Source organism: Chinchilla lanigera, unplaced genomic scaffold, assembly GCF_000276665.1.
Source record: "Chinchilla lanigera isolate Chin_1 unplaced genomic scaffold, ChiLan1.0 scaffold00010, whole genome shotgun sequence".
Lineage (NCBI taxonomy): Eukaryota > Metazoa > Chordata > Mammalia > Rodentia > Chinchillidae > Chinchilla > Chinchilla lanigera.
The window spans coordinates 27,521,320-27,546,149 of NW_004955411.1; the positions used below are offsets into that span (position 1 = coordinate 27,521,320).

The 24,830-nt window shown below is 35.0% G+C and overlaps 1 protein-coding gene across 4 annotated transcripts in view; it reads left to right on the forward strand.

The window, feature by feature from the left end:
- Grik2 (glutamate receptor, ionotropic, kainate 2) overlaps positions 1-24,830 on the forward strand; it is a 663,290-nt gene that overhangs the window by 425,106 nt on the left and 213,354 nt on the right. For all 4 annotated transcript variants that reach the window (XM_005377815.1, XM_013510935.1, XM_005377816.2 and 1 more), the window contains one exon: positions 3,622-3,735. In XM_005377815.1, coding sequence (XP_005377872.1) covers positions 3,622-3,735 — 114 coding nt within the window. The remainder of the gene's footprint in view (positions 1-3,621; positions 3,736-24,830) is intronic.

The window sequence follows — 24,830 nt, forward strand, 5'->3', positions numbered from 1 at the left end:
TGAGACAAAAGAATTTTAAGGCCTCACTAAAAAAAGACATTAATATTGAGTCTCTTATAAAGTCAATGCATTTTTTGAAAAAGCAGCAATGACTAATATCTACTTTTATGCTTCAATTAAAGGGAATATATCTTAATATTATATTAGGAAAATTCATGCAAATGACAAAGTTATCAAAAAATAGATGTAATGAGATATAAGAAAAGTAAAGGGACCTTAATTTTTGTAAGGATATTAGTGTAATACTAATGAAGTCTTTGTTAGCAAATTTGGGTACCCAGCTTAAATCATTTTTACTGCTAAAATTGGAAGATGCATACACAACTACAAAGTCAGTTACCTTATATTTGACAGAGGGACCAAACATATTCACTGCAAGAAAGAGCCTCTTCAATAAATGGTGCTGCAAAAATGGGCCCTCTATATGCCAATCATTAAAACTAGACCCATTTCTATCACCATGCACCAAACTAAAGTCAGAATGGATCAAAGATCTAAACATTAAAACCGAAACACTAAGTCTACTGGAAGGGAAAGCAGGTAGAAATCTTGAAGACATAAGTGTAGGCAGAATTCATGAACAACACCCAGACTGCATGGGAGATATTTCAAGAATCAACAATTGGGATCTCACCTTATTAAAAAGTGTTTGCATATCAAAAGAGATCACAAACAAAGTGAAAAAACAATCCACAGAGTAGGAAAAAATTTTAGACAGTTTCCCCTCAGACAAAGGACTTTTATCTAGAACATATAAAGAATTGAAAAAAATAAGACCCCCTCCAAATTCAAAGACCCAATCCAAAATTGGCATCTGAAATGAATACACATTTCTCAGATGAAGTAATGCCATTTGTAAAAATGTTTAACATCATTGGTCATTTGAGAAATGCAAATTAAAACAACAACGAGATTTTATCTCACCCCAGAAAGAATGGAGTGTTGGTTTTGGGCTTATTTTGCAAGGTGAAACACCATAATACAGAACACATATTTTATATGATTATTTATAATAGTCACCCAAAGAATCATATAAAGAGAGTGCAGGAAATCTGTCCACACACTATAAACGAAGAATCCAGCTGAGGGCCTGGATCACACAATAATGTCCTGCATGAGTCGACCTTAAGACCTAGAACCCGTAACAATGCCTCCCATGAGTCCAGTTGGAGGCCTAGAGCCCATAACAATTATCTCGTGCAGGCCTGTTTCACGGATCTGTGTTGCAAAGACCCAAAGGTCAGTCATGGAATCCAGGAAGTCTGTGCCAGCAGGATGAAGGGTCTGTGCTAGCAGGCTGAGGGATCTGCACTGGAGTCAGGAAGCAATGTGCAAAGTAAGAACCAGAGCTCCCCCGAGAAGTACCACAGACATCCTCAGCAACAGTGAGGTCCCGAGCTCCTCCGATGATCAAGATGGCTGAGTTCTTAACAGGAAACCGAACGAAGCAGGCTTATCCCAGAGACAGGCAGTGCACCACCTTCCCCTTCGGAGCCAGGAAGCGATGCTCAAAGTGAGGACCAGAGTTCCCCCAAAGTGAAGCAAAGCTATTCTCAGTGCCACAAGATCCCAAGTTCCTCGGAGGATGAAAACAACCAAGCTCCTCCAAGAGAATCAACATCATCTGACAGCTTCTACCAGCTCCCAACAGCCTCTCAGTTCCCAAAAGCCTTTTTTCTTCTCCAGTTCTGCCTCTTATGCTGCTGGTAACAGTCCCCAGGTGGGCCTCCTACACCCAGCACCATGCTTACTCAGTTCAGCTGGGGGTTATAAGTTAACCACTGGTTATCAATCCACTGCAAATGGCTATCATAAAAAAAAATCAACCAATAACAAATGCTGGACAGGTTATGACAAAGAAAGAATCATCCTTTACTGTTGGTGGGAGTGCAGACTGGTGCACCCATTGTGGGGATCAGTATGGAGATTCCTTGAAAAGCTAAAATTAGAGGTCCTATTTGACCCAGCTATTCCCCTTCTGAGTATCCTTCCAGCAGAATTAAAAACATCACAATACAGTGAAAAATGTGCACCATGATTACAGCAGCACAATTTGTCATAGCTAAATCTTGGAAACAACTCAAATGCCCATCAACCGAGGAATGGATAAAAAAAAGATGCATTTTTACACAATGGAGTACTACTCAGCCATAAAGAAAGATAAATTTGAAACTTTTATAGGTAAACGAATGTAACTTGAGACCATGCTCAGAAGTGAACTAAATCAGACTCACATGTGTAAACATCATATTGTCTCCCTGCTGTGAGACCTGAAAGAGTAAATAAGGTCTGTAACATACAATAGATATGGTGAAATGGGGAGATATTGTTCAAAAGGAAAAAGGATCTAGGATGAATGAAAGGGGAAAGGACAGAAGGGAAAAGGGAAAAAAATGCAAGTCAGTTATACTATTAGTGACTCTTAGCTCACTGAAAAGATAGGTTTGTGCTAATATCAATTACAGCAATTTTAATGCTAATATCTTGTATTCTGCATAACTACTTTGGAGAGAACAATATTCAGTGCACTAACTATCATTATTCTCCTATTATTTTGTTATGGAATTTTTAAACCTTTTTGACATAAGAGAAAAAAATTACTGTTAAACAATTTAATTTTTATAGGCAGATTTATTTTAATGATAAATTGATAATTCTCTTTTTCTTAAGAAAAATAAGTTTTATTATGGCTAAGGGAGTGTAGGCGATACATTGCATTATTAATGATGCCCTTATCTGAGAAAGAGTAGAACAAGATCTATCGATCCCACATCTTCTTTCCCTGTTCTCCTTCAGTGATAAGCATTTATAGGTTAATGCAAGAGTGTAGGTGTCAACAAACCACTTCATCTATCCATTCTTTGACAGTGTCTACCCAGAGCCTCAGGTGTGTCATCTCATACATTATGTTCACTCTGCATAAAACTATGCATACTGCATACTTTATGTTCTGAGTAGAAGGAGTGTATGGTTTAATTAAAATTCATAAATAGCATCCAGGAAGGAATATTGCAATGGATAATGTAGGTGAGATTGTGCTGTCTTTCCCGGGAGTATGTTAAAAGCTACAGAGGTATGCTTTTAAAAGCCCCAAAGATAATTCTGGGTATAATTTCTTTCCTAGTGGGGATTATCTAGAATACCAGTAAATTCTTCCCTTCAGCCTGCCTTTCTTTACCTATTAATGTATCCTGGATCCTCACATTTTGCTGTGTCTTTTTTTTTTTTTTTTTTAGCTTTTTCTGAATAATATGGTGCACTAACTTTATAATAAGATGAGATAGATCTATTACACTAAAAGATATACCCTATTCATGAGTTTCTAGCCAGCTATCAAGGTATCATCAAATGTTGTTTATCTTGGGGAATGAAAGTTTGAATGGAAAATTACGCTCCCACACTAGCTATAGCCGTGCAGTGGATCATTTTGTTCTTTAATGTCACACTTCACTGGCCGCACTTCACAGAGCAGTGAATCATGCTTAAAACAAACAGCCTTTAATGACAGCAGGTAACACAGCAGCAGTGAATAATAAGTGTTGGCGAGCTTAACTTTCTCTTGCAGTACTCTTTCTCCAGTGCCCGATGGACAATTTACAAAGTACATATGCTGTTTTATAGATTGGAACTTGGGATCCAGCCAGTGGCCTGAATATGACAGAAAGTCAAAAGGGAAAGCCAGCTAATATCACAGATTCGTTGTCTAATCGATCTCTCATTGTTACCACCATTTTGGTAAGTATATATATTTTCCATTATTTTGAGATAAATATAGATATACATAGAAATGGATATAAAAGAAATTATAATGACTACACTAATTAACACACTGTTACGTATTTTACAGTTATTAGTGGTTACTGTTAAACAGACAGGTCAGTGCTAAGTTAGACGCAGTTTTAATTTTTCAATATTCAATGATGTAAATTATATTAATGTCTGGAGGTTTACACTGATTAATATTTCAGCTTCATGGATTACTGGAAATCTGTACTTTCTACAAATACAGTTGACATTAAAAAATTGTGAGTAGTAAAATTTAAAAAGTGCATAGACATGCTGAGATTTTAGATATATAAATATAGGTAGATATAGCTACAGATACAGATAAAAATATAGATACAGATACAGATATAGATATATAGATAGGTATTTATCTATATGTATATGTTTAAATGAGAACACAAACATGAACTTGATTTTTGCTCTTTTTCTGCAAATTTCTTTCAGTGGATACATTCTTCAATTTTCAGTATTTTTCCAGATAATTTTACTCTAGCTTTGCTTTCTAGTTCATTGTTTCAATTTGGAGAATCACTTTTATTTTTCCAATCTGACATATGAAATCAAAGGGCCGGTGTATTTTTAAGCCAGAAATATTTTCACTAATGACAGAATTAAATTAACACCGGTAAAGTACATGTTATTACCTCTGTTGTAATTATGCAGTATAATTAGGTTACAAAGTAATGGTCACTTATGCCATTTATTGAAGAGAATTTCCATTTTAGAGTAAGGTAGGAGTTTTTATATTAGTCAATACTTTCTACGCATAGAATAAGCTTATCAGCACCCATTCTTATGCCTCCTCAAGAAGGCAGAAGAATGAGAGATTAGTGTCCAGAAGAAATCACAAAAACAACTTGGCATTTAAATGATACCTAAATGTGATTTACAGTGAAAAGTCAAGTCAGGAAGGATTCATATACATGCCTTTTTAGTAACAAAAATGGATATCACAATTATAGACATGTCAGAATAAAACAAGTCGAGTTAAAGGCTTTAATAGTGAAACAAAGCTGGTAATCATGAGATAGCAGTAGTAGAAGTTATGAACTTTTGAAATCATTCCCATGCTAAAGACATCAAAATATCATATCCAATATCAGTATCAATATTCCCTTTAACTGAATTTTAGGTAATCTGTCTTTTCAAAGATCACCCCTGTGCCCACTAGCTCAGCCCTGTTTTTGAGTCAAAATGTCTTTAACTGAAGGTGGTGGCATAGGCCTGTAGTCCTAGCACTGGAGGCTGAGGCAGGAAAATTGCTGAGGGTTCCAGATCACCCTGAACTAGGTCACGAGACTCTGTCTAAAATAAAAGAAAATATCCTCACAAGACAATAACACATCTTCCTTGTCCACTGACACTGCGTCCTTAATATCATTATCTCTCATTAGGACTGTTGAAGCAATCAGGTAGCAATCCCTCCTGCCTTATCCTTTTCCAATCCATTCAAGTCCTACCTATAAAATATTAATTCTGGCAGTTTTCTCTTTTCCTGCGTTTACAGATTGTTAGGTAATCCGTTGTTCACCATTACAAAGCACACATTTTCCTGCCTTGACCTTTTCGTTCTTAACTTCTCCCAACTTTGTTATCATCTCCCTTATGGGAAGCCTGTGTTCTAATTGAACTAGAACAGCTTAGTCCTGTGATTGTGTTTTGTTTCGTTTTGGTTTTGGTTTTTTTTTTTTTTTTTTTTTTTTCTGGTACTAGGAACCGAACTCACAACCTCCCACTTGCCAGGCAGGCGCTGTGCTGCTGAGCTAAATCCCCAGCCCAGTGCTGTGATTGTGTATGCCTTATTCTCTTTCTTTGCAAGGTGTTCTCCATTTCTGAGATATGATAGTATCTTCCAGTACCGTATATGATTCAGAATTAATATTGTGCTAATCTTTTATTAATTATTTCTTGGGTGTATTAGTTTTGCAAACATCACTGAACATTTTCTCAGAGGAGCTTTTATTCTAGCTGTGTCTTCCCAGTGCTTGCAGAGTAAGGATCACCAGATTTTTTTTACATTTCCAAAACGTGTGTATGTCTGTTTTTCCGTTCAACGTGGAGTTATACAAGGCCAATAACCAAATTTTATACTAAGTTGCTTCATTGCATAGGCTTGGTTTGAACTTGTGATTCTCCTGCTTTAGCCATTTAGAATGCTGCGACTACAAGTACGTAGCATTGTGCTTGACTTAGAAATTGTGTTTGATGAACAAAATAGACATAGGTTTTGCCCATACTGAACTTTAGAAAATCTCACACATGCAGGTACATGTTGCCACACACACATGCACTCTATGTGATTAGGATGTAAAAGAATAGCAAATAGTGTATGTTACAGAGTGACAGCGAGCTACACTGTCGGTCTGGAGTGTATGTCACAGGTTACGACTCCAGGTGGAAGAATAGATAGTTGATATCCAAAGTCTGAGAAGGGGATAGCTAAGGCAAGAAAGGGGAATGGCAGACAGACAAAATACCATATGCAAAGTCACTAAAGAAGGAAAGATCACGGGAAGTTCATAAAACTGAAAGATAATCATGATGACTGTGGCAGGAACATTGGTCTGCTCAGTTTAATCCAGCATACGTGGATCAGAAATAATAACAGCAGACATCTATCGTATGTCTGTTATGTGATGGACATAAAAAGACACTTTCCATGCATTTATTTAATATTTATAATTACTTTTTGAGGTAGATACTGGTGTCCATATCAACGGTGAAAAATCCGATGTCTAGATTGTCTAAGTCACCTACTCATGTTCACACAGCTGGAAGTGGAGAAGCAGGTTTTCACGGATCTGTTGGGGCGACCTGAGCTACTCACACTGTAATGTGAAACTTCCAGCGCCCCTCTATGGAAGAGCCTAGCAACTGCAGTTTATGAATAACAGCGTCTTGATTTAATACCCTTTCCTTCTTTGTCCTCCAGCAGTTCCACGTTTGCTGGCACACTGCGATGTGCTGTGCCCTGCAATCCCTAGACATTCTCCTCTATGGAGGCCAGTATGTAGCTGCACTCACTTGCACGTGTTGAGCTTCCTCATTTTTTTTTTTTTTTTTTTTTGGGGGGGGGGGCTTTTTGTCCACTATTTTCTTTCTGGGTGCCGGGAATCAAGCTCAGGGCCTCACGTTTTTCAGGCAGGCGGTGGGGCTGCTGAGTCGTAACCCAGGCCCTGCCTGGGCTCCCTATTTCTGTATTCTCTTAATTTAGTACTCAGATTTCTATGAGCTTCTCTAAATTGTAATCTCACATTCCCCTAAGCAAATACAAGAAGGTTGGAGCTCATCTCACTTTTTCTGTTTAGAATTGAGATTAAGGACTGAGCTGATCATGAGTGTTTGTACTCCATTTTAACAGCATACTTTAGAGCCAACGTGTTGTGCAGATGAATATAACACAGAGTTGTGTCACAGAGCGTATGCATTTTAGAAAACACTGAATGGTTTAATTAACTTTTTGTTTTGAAGCAAGACTGAAGATATCATAAGTCTGCAGATGTACGCAGCCTCTTTTGTAATTCTGCAAGTAAAACTCTGGTCTGTTGAGGCCCCACCTCACACTGTGTCTCCATATCACCTGGCTGAACTCTGAATTTCAAAGTCAGTTGTTAAAATTCCCTTGAATTTTCTGTGTTTACTATTTTTTTTTTTTTTGTCTTTTTGAGACAGGGTTTCGCTATGCAGTTCAGACTGGCCTTGAGTGCACTTTGTAGCCCAGGCTGGTCTTGAACTTGCAGTGATCCTCCTGCCTCAGCTTCCAAAGTGCTGGGATTATAGGCATGTGCCACCATGTCTGGCTGTGTTTACTCTTCTTAATGGGGATAAAATTAGCAACTTTAAAATGTTTTTAGTTCTAAAAATTTTATTAATTTATAAAAGTTATTAAAAATACTGGTTTCAGATTGCCAAAATAATAACAAAACACTAATTCTGATGAAGTCAGAAAGACCTCTAAAAGAATATGCAATACCTTTTGTTTATAACACGATCCTGCTGTCATTTTTGCTATGTGTCCACTAGCTAGGAGAATAATCATTAGCAGAATGACTATTTATTTAAGTTTGTATACAGAATGCTTTTTTCCTTCTGCATTTTTGGTTTTAAATAGATTTTTTCACTCCTAGCTAAATATGTTGAGTGCTTCCCACTGCGCTGCTTCTGTATAATAATTGATTTTCGTCCATCAAAAGATTACTAGCATTTAAATGTCACTGTACATGTTCTTTCTCTCCCTGACTAGGAGCACTTTAGTATGCAAATAACTGTGCGATGGAACTATACATTTACTTTTTCAGGAAAGCATTTGCTCTCAGGGAAGGTATTTGGTGCTAGTTGGTCAATGGATTTAACAGACATATCTGCACCTACAATTTAGTGTTTTTTTTAATTTTCTAGCACACTTTAGAAGGTTGTGCACTAGGGTATCCAGTTTACTTGCTTAGGCTTGGTAAAACTTTTCTTTTCTTTTCTTTACTTTTCTTTTCTCTTCTTTTTTCATCACAGTCAGACACAGAGGCTTATCTGGAGCAAACTCCCAGTGACAGTAGGAGGGTTCCTAGTACAAAAGAGAGAAGTGACCAAATCATCCTCTAAATGGTTCTGCAATTCTTCCATAATACCAACAATAGCAGATTTCCAGGGCTTTAAATCTGCTACTTCAATAAGTTTTCATTCTGATTCGGTTCTTTCCATTGTTGCAGAAGTGCTGTGCAGCATGTAGTTCTGCTCAGAGAGCTGCACAGCGTTTGGACTCGGAAATCCAGACACTACAGCTCCACAGAGAATCAGATTTTCATTCTTAGCCACGTGTACAGCAATTATAAGCAGTTTTAAGCCTTGTGGAAATAATAAGATCACAACAATTCACAGATGTAATAGATAGGCAAATGTAAACACCACTTACATGTGAGATGAGAGGGGCTCATTCACACAAAATTCTCCTTGTATGCCATTCTGCAGCCAGTTGGTTCAAAGGCACTATGCTTTTCTCACTACGTGTTCCTTGTATTTCACACACTACACTTGTATTATACTTCTCCCTTGCATTCTTAACCTTACAGCCCAATGTGTTCTATTTGTAATGTATTTTATTTCTTATTTTCTTAGCTAGGTAAGCGTAAAATGGTAGGTGTTGGTAAAGAAAGACGGAAAAAGTAGAGAAAAAAGTATGAATTTTGATCTGACAATCTGTATAATTTTAAAAAATCCTATAGTCTTAATTTTTAAAGCCTTATAAATGGCCAGCCACAAATACACCCTTACTTCCTTGGTCCATCTTTATGAAATGTACTGTAAATTTGCCATCATGATGAACATTTTGTTAGTTTCAATTTGTTCTTATATTTTTTTATCACTAGCATTTTTGTCAATTATACATTTTCATTGAAGACTTTTATTAAGAACCATAGATTGTTTTATGTAGAAGAGACTATAGAGAAATCTGAATGGTATGTTCAGCTCAACCACTAGCAAATTACTTTAGGAATGTATTTTTCCCTTAGCCTTCTCCTTTGTGAAGATGTTATCATAACAGGGCCATATACAATTTAAATTCAAGCTGACTTTGAACTGAGATTCAGATATAAATTTGCACCAGCTCTTTGAACATAGTCACCCTTGATGTCCAATTTCAAATTCAATGTGCATCAAAACACTTTCTTCAATTCAGACTTCACTGTACCTGTTTCTTTTTTCTGTATTTCGAATCTGTTTATAATTTCAGTACTTTTCCGCTCAAGGAGGCCAGAGGTTGTTTTCTTGGATACTTCAGTCTTTTTTTGAAACCCATACTTACAGTGCAAATATGTAAAAGAAAAAATGTGCCAGATTATGCTACAAAGAGTCAATACACATGTGGGTCAAGAACTGTGTTAAGCAAATGAGGTGCAGTTTGTTTATAGGCACTGCAGCATGGGGGTTGATTGCTAGAGTCTACTTTAAAAGGCGTTGTATGTAGAAAACAGAAAAAAAGAGATGGCAAGATTAAAAAATAGATATTGAGTTTCTTGGAGTGCATTAGGTGAGGTAAAAATCTATTGAGAAATGTACAAGAATTTAAAAGTTAAAAACTGGGAGGAGGGTTTGCTGGTGTTCCCACACAGTGATCTCTATTTAGGCACGTGTGAGAGGAGATGTTAGCAATAACTTTTCTGCAGTCAAATCTTGACTATGCATGTAAAAAGATAATAAATTACACTCAGAGAGGAACTGCAGCTTAAGAATTAGCTAATAGGTGCAGTCTCCTTTCCCATCAAATCTTTTCCTGGAACAGCAGTGAATGGTGCACTTGATTGATCTGAGCTTTGCCTCTCCCCCTCCCCCTTTGCTCTTCAGCTGTGAATTAAGCTAATGAAAACTTTAATGACCAAAATACCAATATCAGCAGAAATATTGTAAACATCGAAGATCTCCCATCTCAAATTATAATTCAATCATTTGAGTGGGGAGTTTAACAAGTGGGGAGTTTAACATCACAGCGGGTTTTACGAAAATATGACAACGTTTTCTCTACACAAGCGTGAGTGATAATCACTTAGTCAGATCCTCCTTTAAACCCTTTGATATCAGCAAGTACCTTCCTGAAGTATTGATGAGTAGCACAACTAGCAAAACTCTTATCCTTTTCTTTTTGAAGGTTAAGATCAACTTTATTATTTTTAAAAAGTTAAGTACAATTTTAGGTGACTATATATTACCACTGGGGGACCAAGTCTTTCTTCCCACTGTCATAAATCATAGCAGATTTTCTCTAGGAATAAAGCAAAAATAGAAACTTTTTGTGGAATGATAATTCTAGCTAAGAGAAGCTTAGTACTTTTTTTCTGTTGTACATTATACAAATTCCCTGAAGTTATTCTGAAAGAAGGCAAACACATTCTGCAGCAACTAATAATATGATGATCCGTGCATAATTTCCTAAAGGATTGACGCATATGAAAATCATAAAAAGGATGCTACTGCTTAATAGGCTTGCAAAAAATAAAAAAGGTAAGAAAAAAAGAAAAAATAAGACAAAAAGAAAAATAGTTTTCTAAATTCTCCCGGAATATACTTGAATTCTGTAAAGAATATAAATAATAAACCTGGTTTGTGAAAACTTAGTAAAATAAAGTATTACTCAACAGGCTTGCTGCACTATTATGTTGTTTAACATCTAAGCCCCAGTCTACAATAGTTATTCATTTTCTGTCTGGGAAGTCCATGTGAATATTCACCCTTAATAATGTCTCAGGATACTGAGATGAGGTTTGTTTTCCAGGCAGACGCACAATACGTGAGCCCATGCGGAGACACTCTTCATCCGTGGTTTTGATTCTCACCAATCAGGCGTCTTTAGTGTTGCCTTTTTTGAAAACATTAAGCTGTGTTGACGGCAGCTGCTAGGCTTTTCACTTTTTTATTCTTGCCACTCTCATTCCCATTGTGATAACCTATAGTGCACCATGGGTTTCTGATGTGAATGCTAATTAAGGAAGGCAGAATGCAGACTTTAAAAGCCACCATGAATACAAGGAAATTGAAAGACTACAAGTCAGACAATGGCAAGATAGTTCTTAGCTCTACAGTAGTTAAAGCTCTACGTGTGTTGGAATGGCAGAGGCTGAAAAAAAGAATAGCATTTTCTCAGTGGAATAATGACATCAATCTTTATTATTTATACTTATTTATTGTTTGTTGGTCTTTTCTTATGTCTGTGCATTGGTAATTTATTTTGAGCATACACAATTTAGATTGTATTTTTTCCTGAGGGATTTAGAAAGTATAACTCACTGAAATGCACTGAAAATGCTAATAAACTTATTGTTAACTAATTCCCTTAAATATATGATTTTTTTCTCCTTTTGAGATCAAAGCTTTGCTACAAACGTTTATGAAACTTCCTTAATTTATGTTGGAGAAAGGTAACTGATGATGATTTCAGAATGGCTAAAATGTAATTTAGACTCCATCGATATTTATTAAAAGGAATAAGTTGAAATTACACTATTGCAGTTATCTATAGGCTCTGGATAGTATAAGCAATAATAAAAACAAATAGTGATCAACCTTTACAAGTCCTAATCACACTAGACTTAGTACAGTTGGCAAATAATACAGATAAATGCCTTATAAATGAATCCTTTATGTATACTGCTATAATTTTTACACTGCATTTCTTCGAAATTTATAAAACATGTCGGATTAAGTTAGCACTTCAATATATTTTATTTTCTAACAATGATGAATATTAAATTATTTTATAATTATAAGATTCAATATTTCAGTCATGTTGGTTAGTAAAATAATAAGTAATAATAAGGTCCTAAAAGCCTTATGATTTCTTTCCATCATTATACTTTGTTTTCACAAAATTTCCGTAAGTAACTGAAAAACATGTATCTTGAAGCACTTTAGGATAAATGAAAGCAAAAAACATGTTCTGAGAAAACAAATACAGCTTTTTAAAAGTTAGGACATGAGAATATTGGTTCTTCATTCTGCTTGGAGGTGCCTGACCATGGTCAGCTTCTTGCTGGAAAGATGGGCTGGTGCCCATACGTCAGCTGGCAAGTTTAAGTCGAGGACTGGAAAGATCCTTTAGAAGGGCTGCTTATGATGTCTATAAGTCAGCTATAAAGAAAAACAGAAGCTGAAGAAAGAAAGCATAAAATTCTCTAACATACATTCTAACATACACTATTTTTCATCTTTAACCTGCCCTTTCAATACTCATACTCCTTTTAAAATGAAGTTTAGTATTGGTTTTATAGTGTAAATACTTAGAATAATATATAATTCTATAGGTATTCTCATTAATACTGTGAAAGATTTGCTTCCTCTTTACTTTCCAATATAATTCTCATGAAATGTTAAGAAAACAACAAAAAATGTTAAAAGAGAGTAATAATGTAACGTTAAAATTGACCTGCATGCTATGTTTGTGAATACACTAAATAGTTTATGGAGACTGACTGTTGTGATTTTATGTTTTTATGCCATGAATATAGAAAAGGATCTTAGAATGCTATCCTTACCATGAGTAACTTAATATACATATTCCTATATTTAAGAGATCTATAATTAATTATTATTAGCCATATTTTCATGCTTTATTGATTTTTAATTACTTTTACCTATTTTATTCTTTGAAATTGATGAGAACTTTAATCTTTGAGCCTGCTTTACTTATTTAATAGTATTTTCCTTTACTATTAGCTATGGCACTAGAATTCTGCTTGAAAATGCTTTTATTCCTAATTTTCCAATAAATTATTTTTAAGAAATAGGCACTAAACAGATATTTTGGTCTTTTTTATTATCAGTAATTTTTAGAACATTATTAAATTTAGCTAGTTTCACTTACACATTTATGTTAATAATATATCATGATAATATGTTCATATTCCAATGTTACACTAGTCTTGGTCATAATTGAAAAATATTTCAATGAATTGCTATATTTTGTTATAGCACTATATAATATATATTTTGCTATATTTAGTAGTGAATACTTCAAAGTTATAATACTTTATGATTTTCTTTTTTTTTTTTTGTTTTTTTGTTTTTCTCCGGTACCAGGAACTGAACTCACGACCTTGCGCTTGCCAGGCAGGCGCTTTTGCCGCTGAGCTAAATCCCCAGACCCACTTTATGATTTTCTTATATCAGAGTTATATAAACTTCATTTAAAAGAGAGGAACATGTATGTTTATTACTTTGTGTTTCCTACAACAACCATTGAGAATAGTCAATGATTATTCAATTGCTCACTCCTGTATAGCTCTATTTATTTTCTTTACAAACCACTTTGAAGATGCTAAAGTACAGTACAACAACCATTGATAATCTCCTGCCACTTTTGTCTGTAACTCATTATTAGTTGTCTATTTGTTTTCCTGAGAAACTATCTTGTAGATAACAATATTGATAATTGTAGATAACAACTATTGATAATTTCCTACCACTTTGTCTGTAACTCGGTAAGCCCCACTATTACTATGTTATCCTTTCTTTACTCTTTAAAATAATAATTAAATAAAAGAGAGGAGCAGACTTTAAAATATTTGTTGTACATGAAACTATCTATGGTATCATGAAGTCATTTGTCTTATTTAGGTTAAAAGTGTGAATGCTACAATGTTTAATTTTTATTTTCTGAAGAGTCCCTTACAAGACTTTGTAATGGGTTTTGTGGTTACTGGTCTATTTGTTTTATTACATTCCAGTTTTATATTGTGTACTGATGCATATGTAACAAGAAATTCAGGAATTTTCACATATCATGATATAAATTTTATAATTTATATCTACTCACTCCCTTATATATTATTTATGTACATTTAAAAATAGTCTTTCTTAAATTGATTCATTAAGAAGATTTATTATCATTTTTTTACTGAAAATCTTACTGTCATTTATCTGTGGAAGCTAAGAAGTGGATTTCATAGTTGCAGAGGAGTCTGGGGAAGATAAGGACAAGGGATAATAGAAGGAGGTCCAACAAAGAGTAACCAAACACAGTTAGGAGGAAAACATCTCAGTGGTTTACAGTGGTTTACAATGTATTATATCTTTTATAATGAGCTAGAAGAGAAAAATTCTAAGTGATTTTTTGTGCTCCTTTTATTTATTCATATTCTATTGCTTAATAATAAATTCACATAAAGCTGAATTTTCTCTGATGAGTACTGTGCAGGTACTTTTGAAAAACAAAATGAAAAGTATTATAGCTGATATTTGAAGAGTGGTTACTTGATGCCAGACTTTCTTTGGTCTTCTTAATTTTCTTCTTGTAATTAAGGGCACATACTTGCTTATTTTCTTTCACTGATAAATTGGATGGTATCCTGACTCAATACAAAATTCTTAATGATTTTGATATTTTCCATTGAAAATATTTAACATATCTTTTTGTTGGTATAATTTTTGTTATATTCTGTTTGTTTGTTTGTTTTTTGGTTTTTCTGTTTTTCTCCGGTACCGGGAACCGAACTCACGACCTTGCGCTTGCCAGGCAGGCGCTTTTGCCGCTGAGCTAAATCCCCAGCCCCATTTTTGTTATATTCTGGCTAGCTATTTTAATCTTCTCTCGAATAAAGCTTCCAAGACTATTTCTCCTTTTGTCTTCATACTGTATTTTGATATTCATTTGCAGATATTTATCTATGTAAAGTATTGGATTTTTTTTTGCTTGCATTAAACCACTTGCCAGTTTTCTGCAAAAATATCACAAATTCATCTTTAAATGCTCTTATGTGGTTTTAAAAAACTCCTTTTGGTGTAGATAGAGGTATCCAATTACTTTTTCAAGATTAGTTCATGCTTGTGATACAGAATGGTGACGTTCATTTTGTGTACATGTATAGGACACATCTTAATTCTTCTTATGTGCCTTTGCTCTCCTCTGTTCCCACATCTCTTAATCTTCTTCCCATTTCTAAAGGATCTGTCTCTCTATTTCCTTTTCTGTATCTTTTATCTTGCTCTGTATTTACATTTTGTGCTTTACATATAGTAGAAACCATGTAATATTTAAACTTGTGCATCTGATTTACTTTATTAAGTGTTATGCTTTCAAGATGCATCCATTTCCCTACAAATGACTCAGATTTACCCCTGAGTTCTTTTTATCTCTTTGGAAGCCATGTGTTCTCCTGAGCAAGCTGCTTTTTGGTGTGTTTTTTTTTTTTTTTTTTTTTTTGTACCAGGAATCGAACTCACGACCTCAAGCTTGCCAGGCAGGTGCTTATGCCTCTGAGCTATATCCCCAGCCCCACAAGCTGCTTTTGTTGTCCCCAAACCTCTCACATAGCTTCCCTCTTAGGACTTCCCTTCATCACAGCCCTGGGGATTGTCTCCTCTAACACCTGTGCTGGAGCCGGGCTTCCTGACTCTTCTTTTTTTTTAAGAGAATAAGAATAATTTAAAAATTAGAAATATGTTTGTATTTTTCTTGAACTGCACTTTTGTTTTAAGAGCACAAACTCTAATAACATCCTCAGATTATATGAGAGTGATTCTTTTTTTATTTCTAAAATCCTGGTCTTTTGTGTACATAATTACAGGTAATAGCCTTTAAAAAGCATTGCTCACTTCTGCAGTCTTAACTATTGTATCTGTTCAGACATTATTCTGATTTCTGATGCTTTGTGCATTTTGTATCTTTTTTTTTTTCTTGTGGACCATTTCAAGATTGTGTCTTGTTTCCTGAGGCTTGGGGATTTCACCGATATGTCTGTTGGGAAGAACTTTTAAAACTTAATTATACTGAATATTTGCTGAAGTCTAGATCCACGCTGTGCAGTATGGCAGCTACTAGGCACAGGAGGCTCCTGAACGCTTAAAATTTGTTTAAATTGAATGTAGATGTCTGCTAAGTCAAGACAAATTCTAGCTTTCTAAAAATTGACCTAAAAATAATGCCACATATTTCAATTTTACATTGTATGTTAACTGATACTACTTTTCATATAGTAAATTAAACAAAACATACAGTTAAATTTCACTTGTTACTTAATTTTAAGTATAGTTGCTGGAAAATGTGAAATTCTATGTGTAGTTCCCATTTGCTCACTGTTGCGTTTCTAGTCCATAGCACAGGTTCAGCCTCTTTGAGGGCAAGTGCAATTTGGAAATTCCTGTCTTTTGGTCCTGAGATATTTTCTTACTATTTTCCCATCATTTTTAATTGTTCCTCACAGTATATTGTTGCTGAATGTTAGACTACGCAGATCCCTATAAACATTAGATAATTTCTATTTGTTCACTGTAAACATCGATGCCCATGTCACACACTGAAACATTTGAATTCTTTTGTCAAATGCCTCACGTAATTATTATGTGAGGTCTCTACATGATTCCAACGATCCTGGAGTTGTAGCATGAATTTTTAAATAACTTGTTACCTTTTTATTCTGTGTCATAAGAGAGTTCTTCAATTTTATCTCCAGTCCATCAATGGTTTTATGTATTTTTAATTCCATTATGTTTTTTATTTCTATATATTTCCAAGATTTTAATAGCATTGATGTGTTTTTACAGCTTTCATTCTATGCTTTATATTTTTTTCTTATTTATGTTTTATTGTTTCTGTTTTGTCTGTGTCTTGATTATAGAAGCTTCGCTCAAATATTCTTAAAAATGCATCTACACTTTAGAGTCAGGCACTTTTAAAGGAATCGAGAGCTCTATGTGTGTGGGGAGGGCTCACCAATAAGTGAACAACACTATGGTGTGTTTGTTGGAGGAAGGGATGCAGCCTTTCCATTTTTGCTATTCAACAAATATGTCTATTTTCTAGTGATGCACAATTTCTGAAAGGCGTCCTGTGGCTCATTGTCTGAGTAATGCCAACGTGTTTACATTCTTCCTGAGGAGGAGAAAGCATGGATGAATCTAAAGGACACTGTATTATGTAAAATAAACCAGACACATTGCGAAGGATAAATAGTGTGTAGTCTCACATATAAGAGTAATCTAAAAAATTTGCACTCATAGAAACCAAGAAGAGGAAAGTGGTTAGCAAGGGTTGGAACATAGGCAAATTTGGGAGATGTCAACATGTACAAACTTTTGGTTATGAAATGAAAAAGTTCTGGAGCCTTAATGTACAGTATGATGACTATAGTTATAATGATGTATTGCATATTGAAAGTTGCTAAGGTATTAGATCTTAAGTGCATACATCACACATATAAAGGTGAGTATGTGAGGTGATGGATATGTAAATTAGATGGTGATGTAATCATTTCATAGTGTATACTTATATCAAACCACCTCTGTGTTTGCCTTAAATATAAACAACTTTTGTCAATTTTGCTTCAATGTTGTTGGAAAAGTAAATGAAGGAAAAAGAAATCTGAGGAACTTACTTTTGAGTAAGGCAAACTTTAAGATTCTCGGGTTTAATATGGGACTTAGTCTCTCTAAATCCAGAAACTCTTGAACTCAATTTCTCTTTTAGTTTTGTGCTAGGGTCATGCCAAGACAGGATTGTGTGTTACCCAGACATAGGTTAAAATTTATCTAATTTCTACTTGGTCTAAATTATGGACATATAGGCAAGGACTTCTGCGGGGGAGAACAACAAAGTATGTTTTAAACTTCTAGTGGACCATGCCTCCTGGGGTTCCTGTGGCCATGTGCTTAGCAGCAGTTCTTCCAAAATGTTGAGTGAAGTTCAGGGTAGGGTTCAGGACGCATTATTTAAAATATGACAGACACCCTGGTTTTTGGGAAAACCCAGGAAGGTCACTTTTCGACCTTCTGACTTATACTCTGAAGCAGGGTATAAGACTTTTATTTGAGAAACACCTTTCTATACCTGGAGGGACAGGCATCTTAATCTCTGAAGATGTAGGGAAAATCTGAATGCACAGGACCTGCTAACTTCTCCCTAATATATTACTCTTAGATTGTACTCTTTCGTCCTCCAATCGTATTTCTCTATGACTGTCTAGTCTTCATCAAATCCAAGCAAGCAAATGAGCAAACAATAACACAAATTTATAAAACATATGTTAAATAAATTTGTATGCTTTTCTCTTGTTAATCTATATTTTGTCATTGGAGGATTCACTCATGAACATAAAAATATAGGTGAGAAAGGACATTTTCTACCATGCATCTCATCACAGTGACCTTATAACTCTGTCTATATTTAAGAATTTTTTAAAAGTCATGGAGTCCAGCCCTATAATTGAGCTGAATGGACCCCTCTGCTGTAACAGGGGCGACACACAGTTACAGTGCTGGGACACTGGCACCGCCTACACTGCAACATGAACTCAGCCTGAGTCCATTTTTCTTTAGGAATCAGAATCTGTTATCAAAGCTCTTTTCACTCTGCCTTTACAGTTTATTTTCTCAGAATAGTTTTCAGCTTGCTTTGGTTCCTAAGTAAAACGAAACTTTTTTTGATGCCATTTCCATGCTTCAGTCTCAGTGTTTTTACAATACTGCCCACAGTCTCTCAATTATATTACACGTATTGTACATATCTGGGTTCAATGCCCCCAACTTTTAAGACAGCTCTTAGGCTTGCTTTTACTATTATGAGGTTGTTGTCTTTGCCCAGAGTCTCAAACTACTTTGGTAGGGACATAGGAGCACCAAATCTGTGCCTGCATTTCTTGAGCAACGTTTGATTTAGGCATAGGAGCCTATTAGGTGAAGAAGGAACATAAGGTTTATCAGTCCGTAGCATAGGTATGATGGATGGAATGGATGAAGGAAAGAGTCCTGAGTACATGAATAGCAGTGAGTGCAGTGTATGCAGGGAGAGGCATCGGGTGGACACGAGCAGGCAGGCAGCAGCAAAGCTGGCATCGTTGTAGGAATTAGCTTTTACGATATGCACAGTAAAGCAATTTTGAAGGATTTTAAGTATGTGAATATGATCAAGTTAGGCTTTTTAAAAATCCCTTTTCATATTAGAGATGGAATTTTAGTTCATGAGAAAAGATTTGGTTGGAACAGACAAGAGAATATTGCACGAGTGGGAGCTGATGAGGGCTGAACTCTGGTGAGATCTGCGAGGATGGGAGAAGGGAAGTGGATTTGTAAGATGGGGCAGAGAAGGAATACGTAGTCCATAAACTGAAGTTTAAGAACTCAGAGGGTGGGAAGACTTGTTTTCTGGTACACATAGCTGGACATGGAGTTAAGGTCATGAAGGTAGAACTAGGAAAATGCAACAAAAACTGAACTTTGAAGACATTGTATTTGTTCTTGTGTTGTAACTAAGTGGCAGTTAGGCATCTAGTTCCAGAGCTCAGTGTGCCAAATATGAGATTTGTGAATATCACAAAGATAGTTCTTGGCATCATACACGTTGGTGCAGTTGTTTATACAGAGAACATGTATGCGTTTTCATTTATTTATTTATTTTTTGCCTTTTTGAGGCACGGTTTCACTTTGCAATTCAGGCTGGCCTCGAACTCACTTTGTAGCCCAGGCGGGCTTCAAACTCACAGCGATCCTCCTTCCGCAGCCTCCAAAATGCTGAGATTACAGGCGTGCACCACCATGCCCGGCTGTATGTGTTTTCAGTATACTTATGTTGTATCCATTTTGCTTGATGAAGAAATATACATTCAAGGTGTCTAAGGAAGACAAAGTGTCTGGGGTAGAAAAAAATACACAGATTCTCCTTGATTCATTGTGAAATTACGTCCTGATCAATTCTTTTGTAAACAAAAAATATCCTAAGTGCATTTAAGACCCCTGAACTACAGAACATCAGAACTTAGCAAGGGCACTGTAGAGTATGTGCTGTTTGCTGCTGTGATTGTGTGGCTGATTGGGAGCTGGAGTTGGCTTTCCACCATCCGTAGAGCATATCACTGGTGAGTGCAGAGTACACACTGCAAACTGTATATTGCTCTGGTAGGAAATGATCAAAAGTGAAAACTTGAAGGACAATTGCTACTGAATACATATTGCTTTCACATGTTTATATTTTTAAAAGTCATAAGTCAGACCACCCGTAGGTCAGGGATTATCTGCATTGTTCTTTGAGTCAGTGCAAAGTCTCTTAGAGTGTAATGGTGCTTTTAATATGACAGCCATGAGTCAGTGAAGTCCAAGTAAATCCTGAATTATGTGAGGTATTTCCACCCTAACTACATTCTCGGAGAGCTATCTTAGTCTCAGGTGCCGATCTCTGTGTCTTCAACTGCTAGCTGATTACTTGCTATCGATTCCTAATTGCTTCTCTTTATTTGAGATTTACCAGGTACTCAATGACAGACTATACTCTGACTCCAATTAACCCTACCATGGTGATTTAAAGAGAAAGGTACAGGCCTCTTACTGCAGCAGACAACTGATATATTTTGCTTTTCGGAACTCACCAGAATAAGTAACTTTTGCCTACAAATCCAGAATATTTCCTCATTTTTATTCTTTAAATTTTGAGACAGGGTCTCACTAAGTTGTTAAATTGTTCAGAGTCTCTAGTCTGACCTACACATCAGTAGTTATTTATTAGATTTGCTTCTTGCAATGTTCATTCAGTGTCATTAATTACATAACTAAAGAAGAATAACTATGTTAATTTAAATCCTATAAATTTTGTGTTCTGTGGTATTTGAGCTTTAGATCTATGTATAATTAATACTATACAAAGTAAACAAAAAATCTCACAAATTTCTTTTTACTACCTAATTAGAATGAATCCACATTCAAACAAAATGAATTTTGTTTTCGCCACTTGATCTCACAATGAAAAAAGCACATTTACCACAAAGCTGCTTGGAAAATATTTTATATTATATAAAAATGCTGCACTCAAATATAATTAGAATTAAACACCATAAGTATTTATTTTCATGTATGTTTTATGCTTCTAAAAAGTTCTAAATTTATATTTGCTGTTTTGAATTTATAAGTCTTAGCAATTAAAATATTCTTTCACCTTTCTCAGAAACAAGATGGTACTTTCTTAACATCATGTACTATCTATGGCCAGAGTTGTAGCTTTACATGTTTATTACTGGCTACATCAGAATTTCAGAATATACACTATAGTTGTGATAAATGTGTCATACAGGCACACCTTTTGTGATTAAGTTCATTAGAATTCTTTTTCAGTGAGTGTTTAATAGTGCATATGAAGAGTATCTCAAAGAGTTGGAATAGGGAAAAGAGAAGGGAAAGAAGGAGAAATTTTGTATGTATGTATATACAGGATAGTTAACATGGTTGTTCTACTGTCTTCTATTTCTTTGCTGAAAGAAACTGTCAGTAAGTCCTTGATTGATCATAATTGCATGTCTCTATCTGTTTTCATGAGAAACCACTTTGAAGATACCAATATGTAATACGACAAACATTGTTAATTCCCTGCCACTTTGTTTGTAACTCTGTATTGTCTGTACTGTTCTTTTGCTATGTTGTAAAATGTTGTCTGTCTGTTAATGTTTTTCTCCTTTTATTTAAAAAAAAAAGAGTTGGAATATATAGAATTTCTAAAATTTTTAAATGTAAAATATTTTCTTAAAAATAAACTCTCCACATATTTTCCCAGAATAATATACCAACCCACCCCCCTGAAAAACACTAGGTTGTAGAATAGAAACTCTGAAGTCCTTAGTAGTATTTATGATGGAGTTTATGCAAATTCATGAACTGCCTACCCCACCAATGACTAGCCAAGGAGCTGACTTTTTCTGTAATTAGATGATGCTTTATATTGGCTTTAATATGTAGGTCAAAAAAGAAATCAGAAAATCTAGACTTGAGTTCTGAGCTTACCAAAAGTAGTAGCTTTACTTTGAGCAGTTTGCCATAACTTTAAAAGGGGGACAAAAATAATGTACACCTTGAAATTACTTTGTATTGAAGATAAAATTTTATAAAATATATAACATAGTTTTCTGCACAAAGTTATCAGTAAATGATAGTATTAATGCATACAATGTAGTATAAAATTTAAAAATATAATACATGATATTTTTATGTTATCTCCCAAGGTTTTCTAATGTACTCATTAACAAATACATTTTATAAGTCACCATTCCTCTTCTTTAGGCCATGTACTGGCAAATATTTTTCTATACCCTTTGTCAATTTCTATTACTTGAAAGTGCTTGCTTCTTTCCATTTATCTAATTTGCAATCATCCTTCAATCCTTTTCTCTGATGCATTTATCTGAGATAGTTTATCTGATACTCTCGAGAGCTTTTTACTTTTCTCTCTTTGGCATGCAACGCTTTTTAATCTATATATTTTATTTCCTGGAAACTTATATGAAAACTTCTACTATTAGTGTATTTTTGGTTTTCTGTGTGAAGTTACTATTCTCAAGTAGCCAAGAAGGCCTTTGAGAGAAGCAATGCTGTTGTATTTTCTTTCAGATGATAGGAACTCAATAAACTTCTTAAAAAACTTATTCATTACTAAGGGCAGTAGCTGTCAGTTCATTCAAAATCAATTATGGAAAAAGAACTTTCAGGGATACACGTTAATTGCAATAGATTATTGATGGGTAGTTCTTACAGCACTGAATTTTGTTTTACATGCATATTGAAGGATTTTGACAGCATTGGGTAACTTTTGACTGGGCTGAGGTTAGGAGGCCACTTAGTATTCAGTTTGTTTGTTTCTCAATCTATCTTCCCGTCAGTGCATTCCTATTCATTTTGGGGATATACATAATAGAACCAGAAGATGGTCCACAATATTTTATTCTCTAAGAACAGAAATCCTTCAAACTCAAACCGTTGAAATGCATTTAAAAACAGAACCAAACACAACTGCAGTGATTGAAAATGCCACTTTCCGATCATTTGGCAAAGCACATCTTCCTTTCTGGGTTTCCTGTGTCTCTCTGCAACATACATTTACATTTATCCAATCCCCTTATCTGGGGATAAGGCTAAGTGGCAGGATACTTGCCCAGCAGGTGCCAGGCACTGGGGTTCAATCTTCAGCACTGCAGTCAAATTTGTCCCATGTCTATGTAAATATTAAGAAAATACCTAATTACATGTAGATATATTTTTTTCAGAACTCGTAGGAATAAAATGTTACCTACTTTAGACCCTATGATCTTGTGTCCATTGTCTTTTTATACTCCATGCTCTTTTTTTACTTGACATATAAAGGCATGCAAACTTCTCAGTATCCATATGAATCATCTCTCTGTAAAATATTTCCATAAAATTCATTTCTTTGTTAGGCTCAGTAATTCTCTTCCATGACTGCACATGGGACCAGAGACATTTTTTCTGTTTTCACTGCAAAGTGAAATTCACTCTACTGAAAAAAAACAATTTTAAGACTTTTAGAGGCAACTATCAGAGCATAAAGTCAAGCTGTGGGCCCTTTGAAGTGCTGGGCTCTGTGCAGCTTCCCAGGTGACATGTCTACGACGCTAGCCCAGCTGCATTTTAAAATCATCTAGGAAGAGTTTTTAGCATAATGGTGCTAGAATAGCCTTCTTGATGCATTTGATCAGACTCTCTGAGGGTAGATCCCAGGCTTCAGTATTTTAATGTTATCTGTGAAACAAATTGTCATTTTACACATTGTAGTGTATAGCCAGGACTAAGAGCCAAATTCAGAAGCTATTTTTTTTGTTGTTGTTGTTTTTCTCCAGTACCGGGAACCGAACTCACGACCTTGCTCTTGCCAGGCAGATGCTTTTGCCGCTGAGCTAAATCCCCAGCCCCCTGAGCTAAATCCCCAGCCCCCAGAAGCTATTTTCTTGTGACTGCATTATTCTTACCTATTTATTTCTGTCTCTCACTAGATTATTATGCTCCTTAAGTCTAAATAGCATGTTTTATTATTATTTGTCTTTTCATCTTCATGACATATAGCAATACCGGGAACATGATGAATATCTATTACGTGGTTTTTAATAAATGAATGATTTTATTAGATAGATACTAATATGACTTCATGTTTTATTCTGTATGTAATAATCAAGGAGAAAGGAAAGGCGGGATTATTTGATGGTAATTTGATAATTAAAAGACAATACATGTTCTTAGAAGAATATGAAATTAAGAGATTTGAGAAATTATATCTAAATGTTAATCTGCTTATTGAAGGTTATTAAGCTACATAATAGTTTCCACAGATCTGTGCCTAGAAGGACAGTTATTATATATAGATAGATAGATACATAGATAGATAGATAGATAGATAGATAGATAGATATAGGTATATTTACTCATTTAACTTTCAATACTGAGATAAAACAAGTATAAGGAACAGAAATGAGAGAATTTTAGGCAGAATTAAGGAAAGATGACTATTTCCTCTCACACTTAAATAGAAAGAGTAAATTAGTAGTGGAAAATGCCTTTTAGAAGTACAGTACATCTTGTAAATAAGCTACAATTGGAATAGTAAGTGTTATTAATAGTGGTTTTATGTAGACAAATTAATAGAATAAATATAATTATCCATAAGCACAGTAATTATATTCCTAAGCATTTACTAGTTTTAAATATGCCTGGGACCAGGCATGTAGCTCAGTGGCATAAGTGCCTGTCTGGCAAGCACAAGGTCCTGAGTTCAATTCCTGGTACCAAAAAAAAAAAAAAAAAAA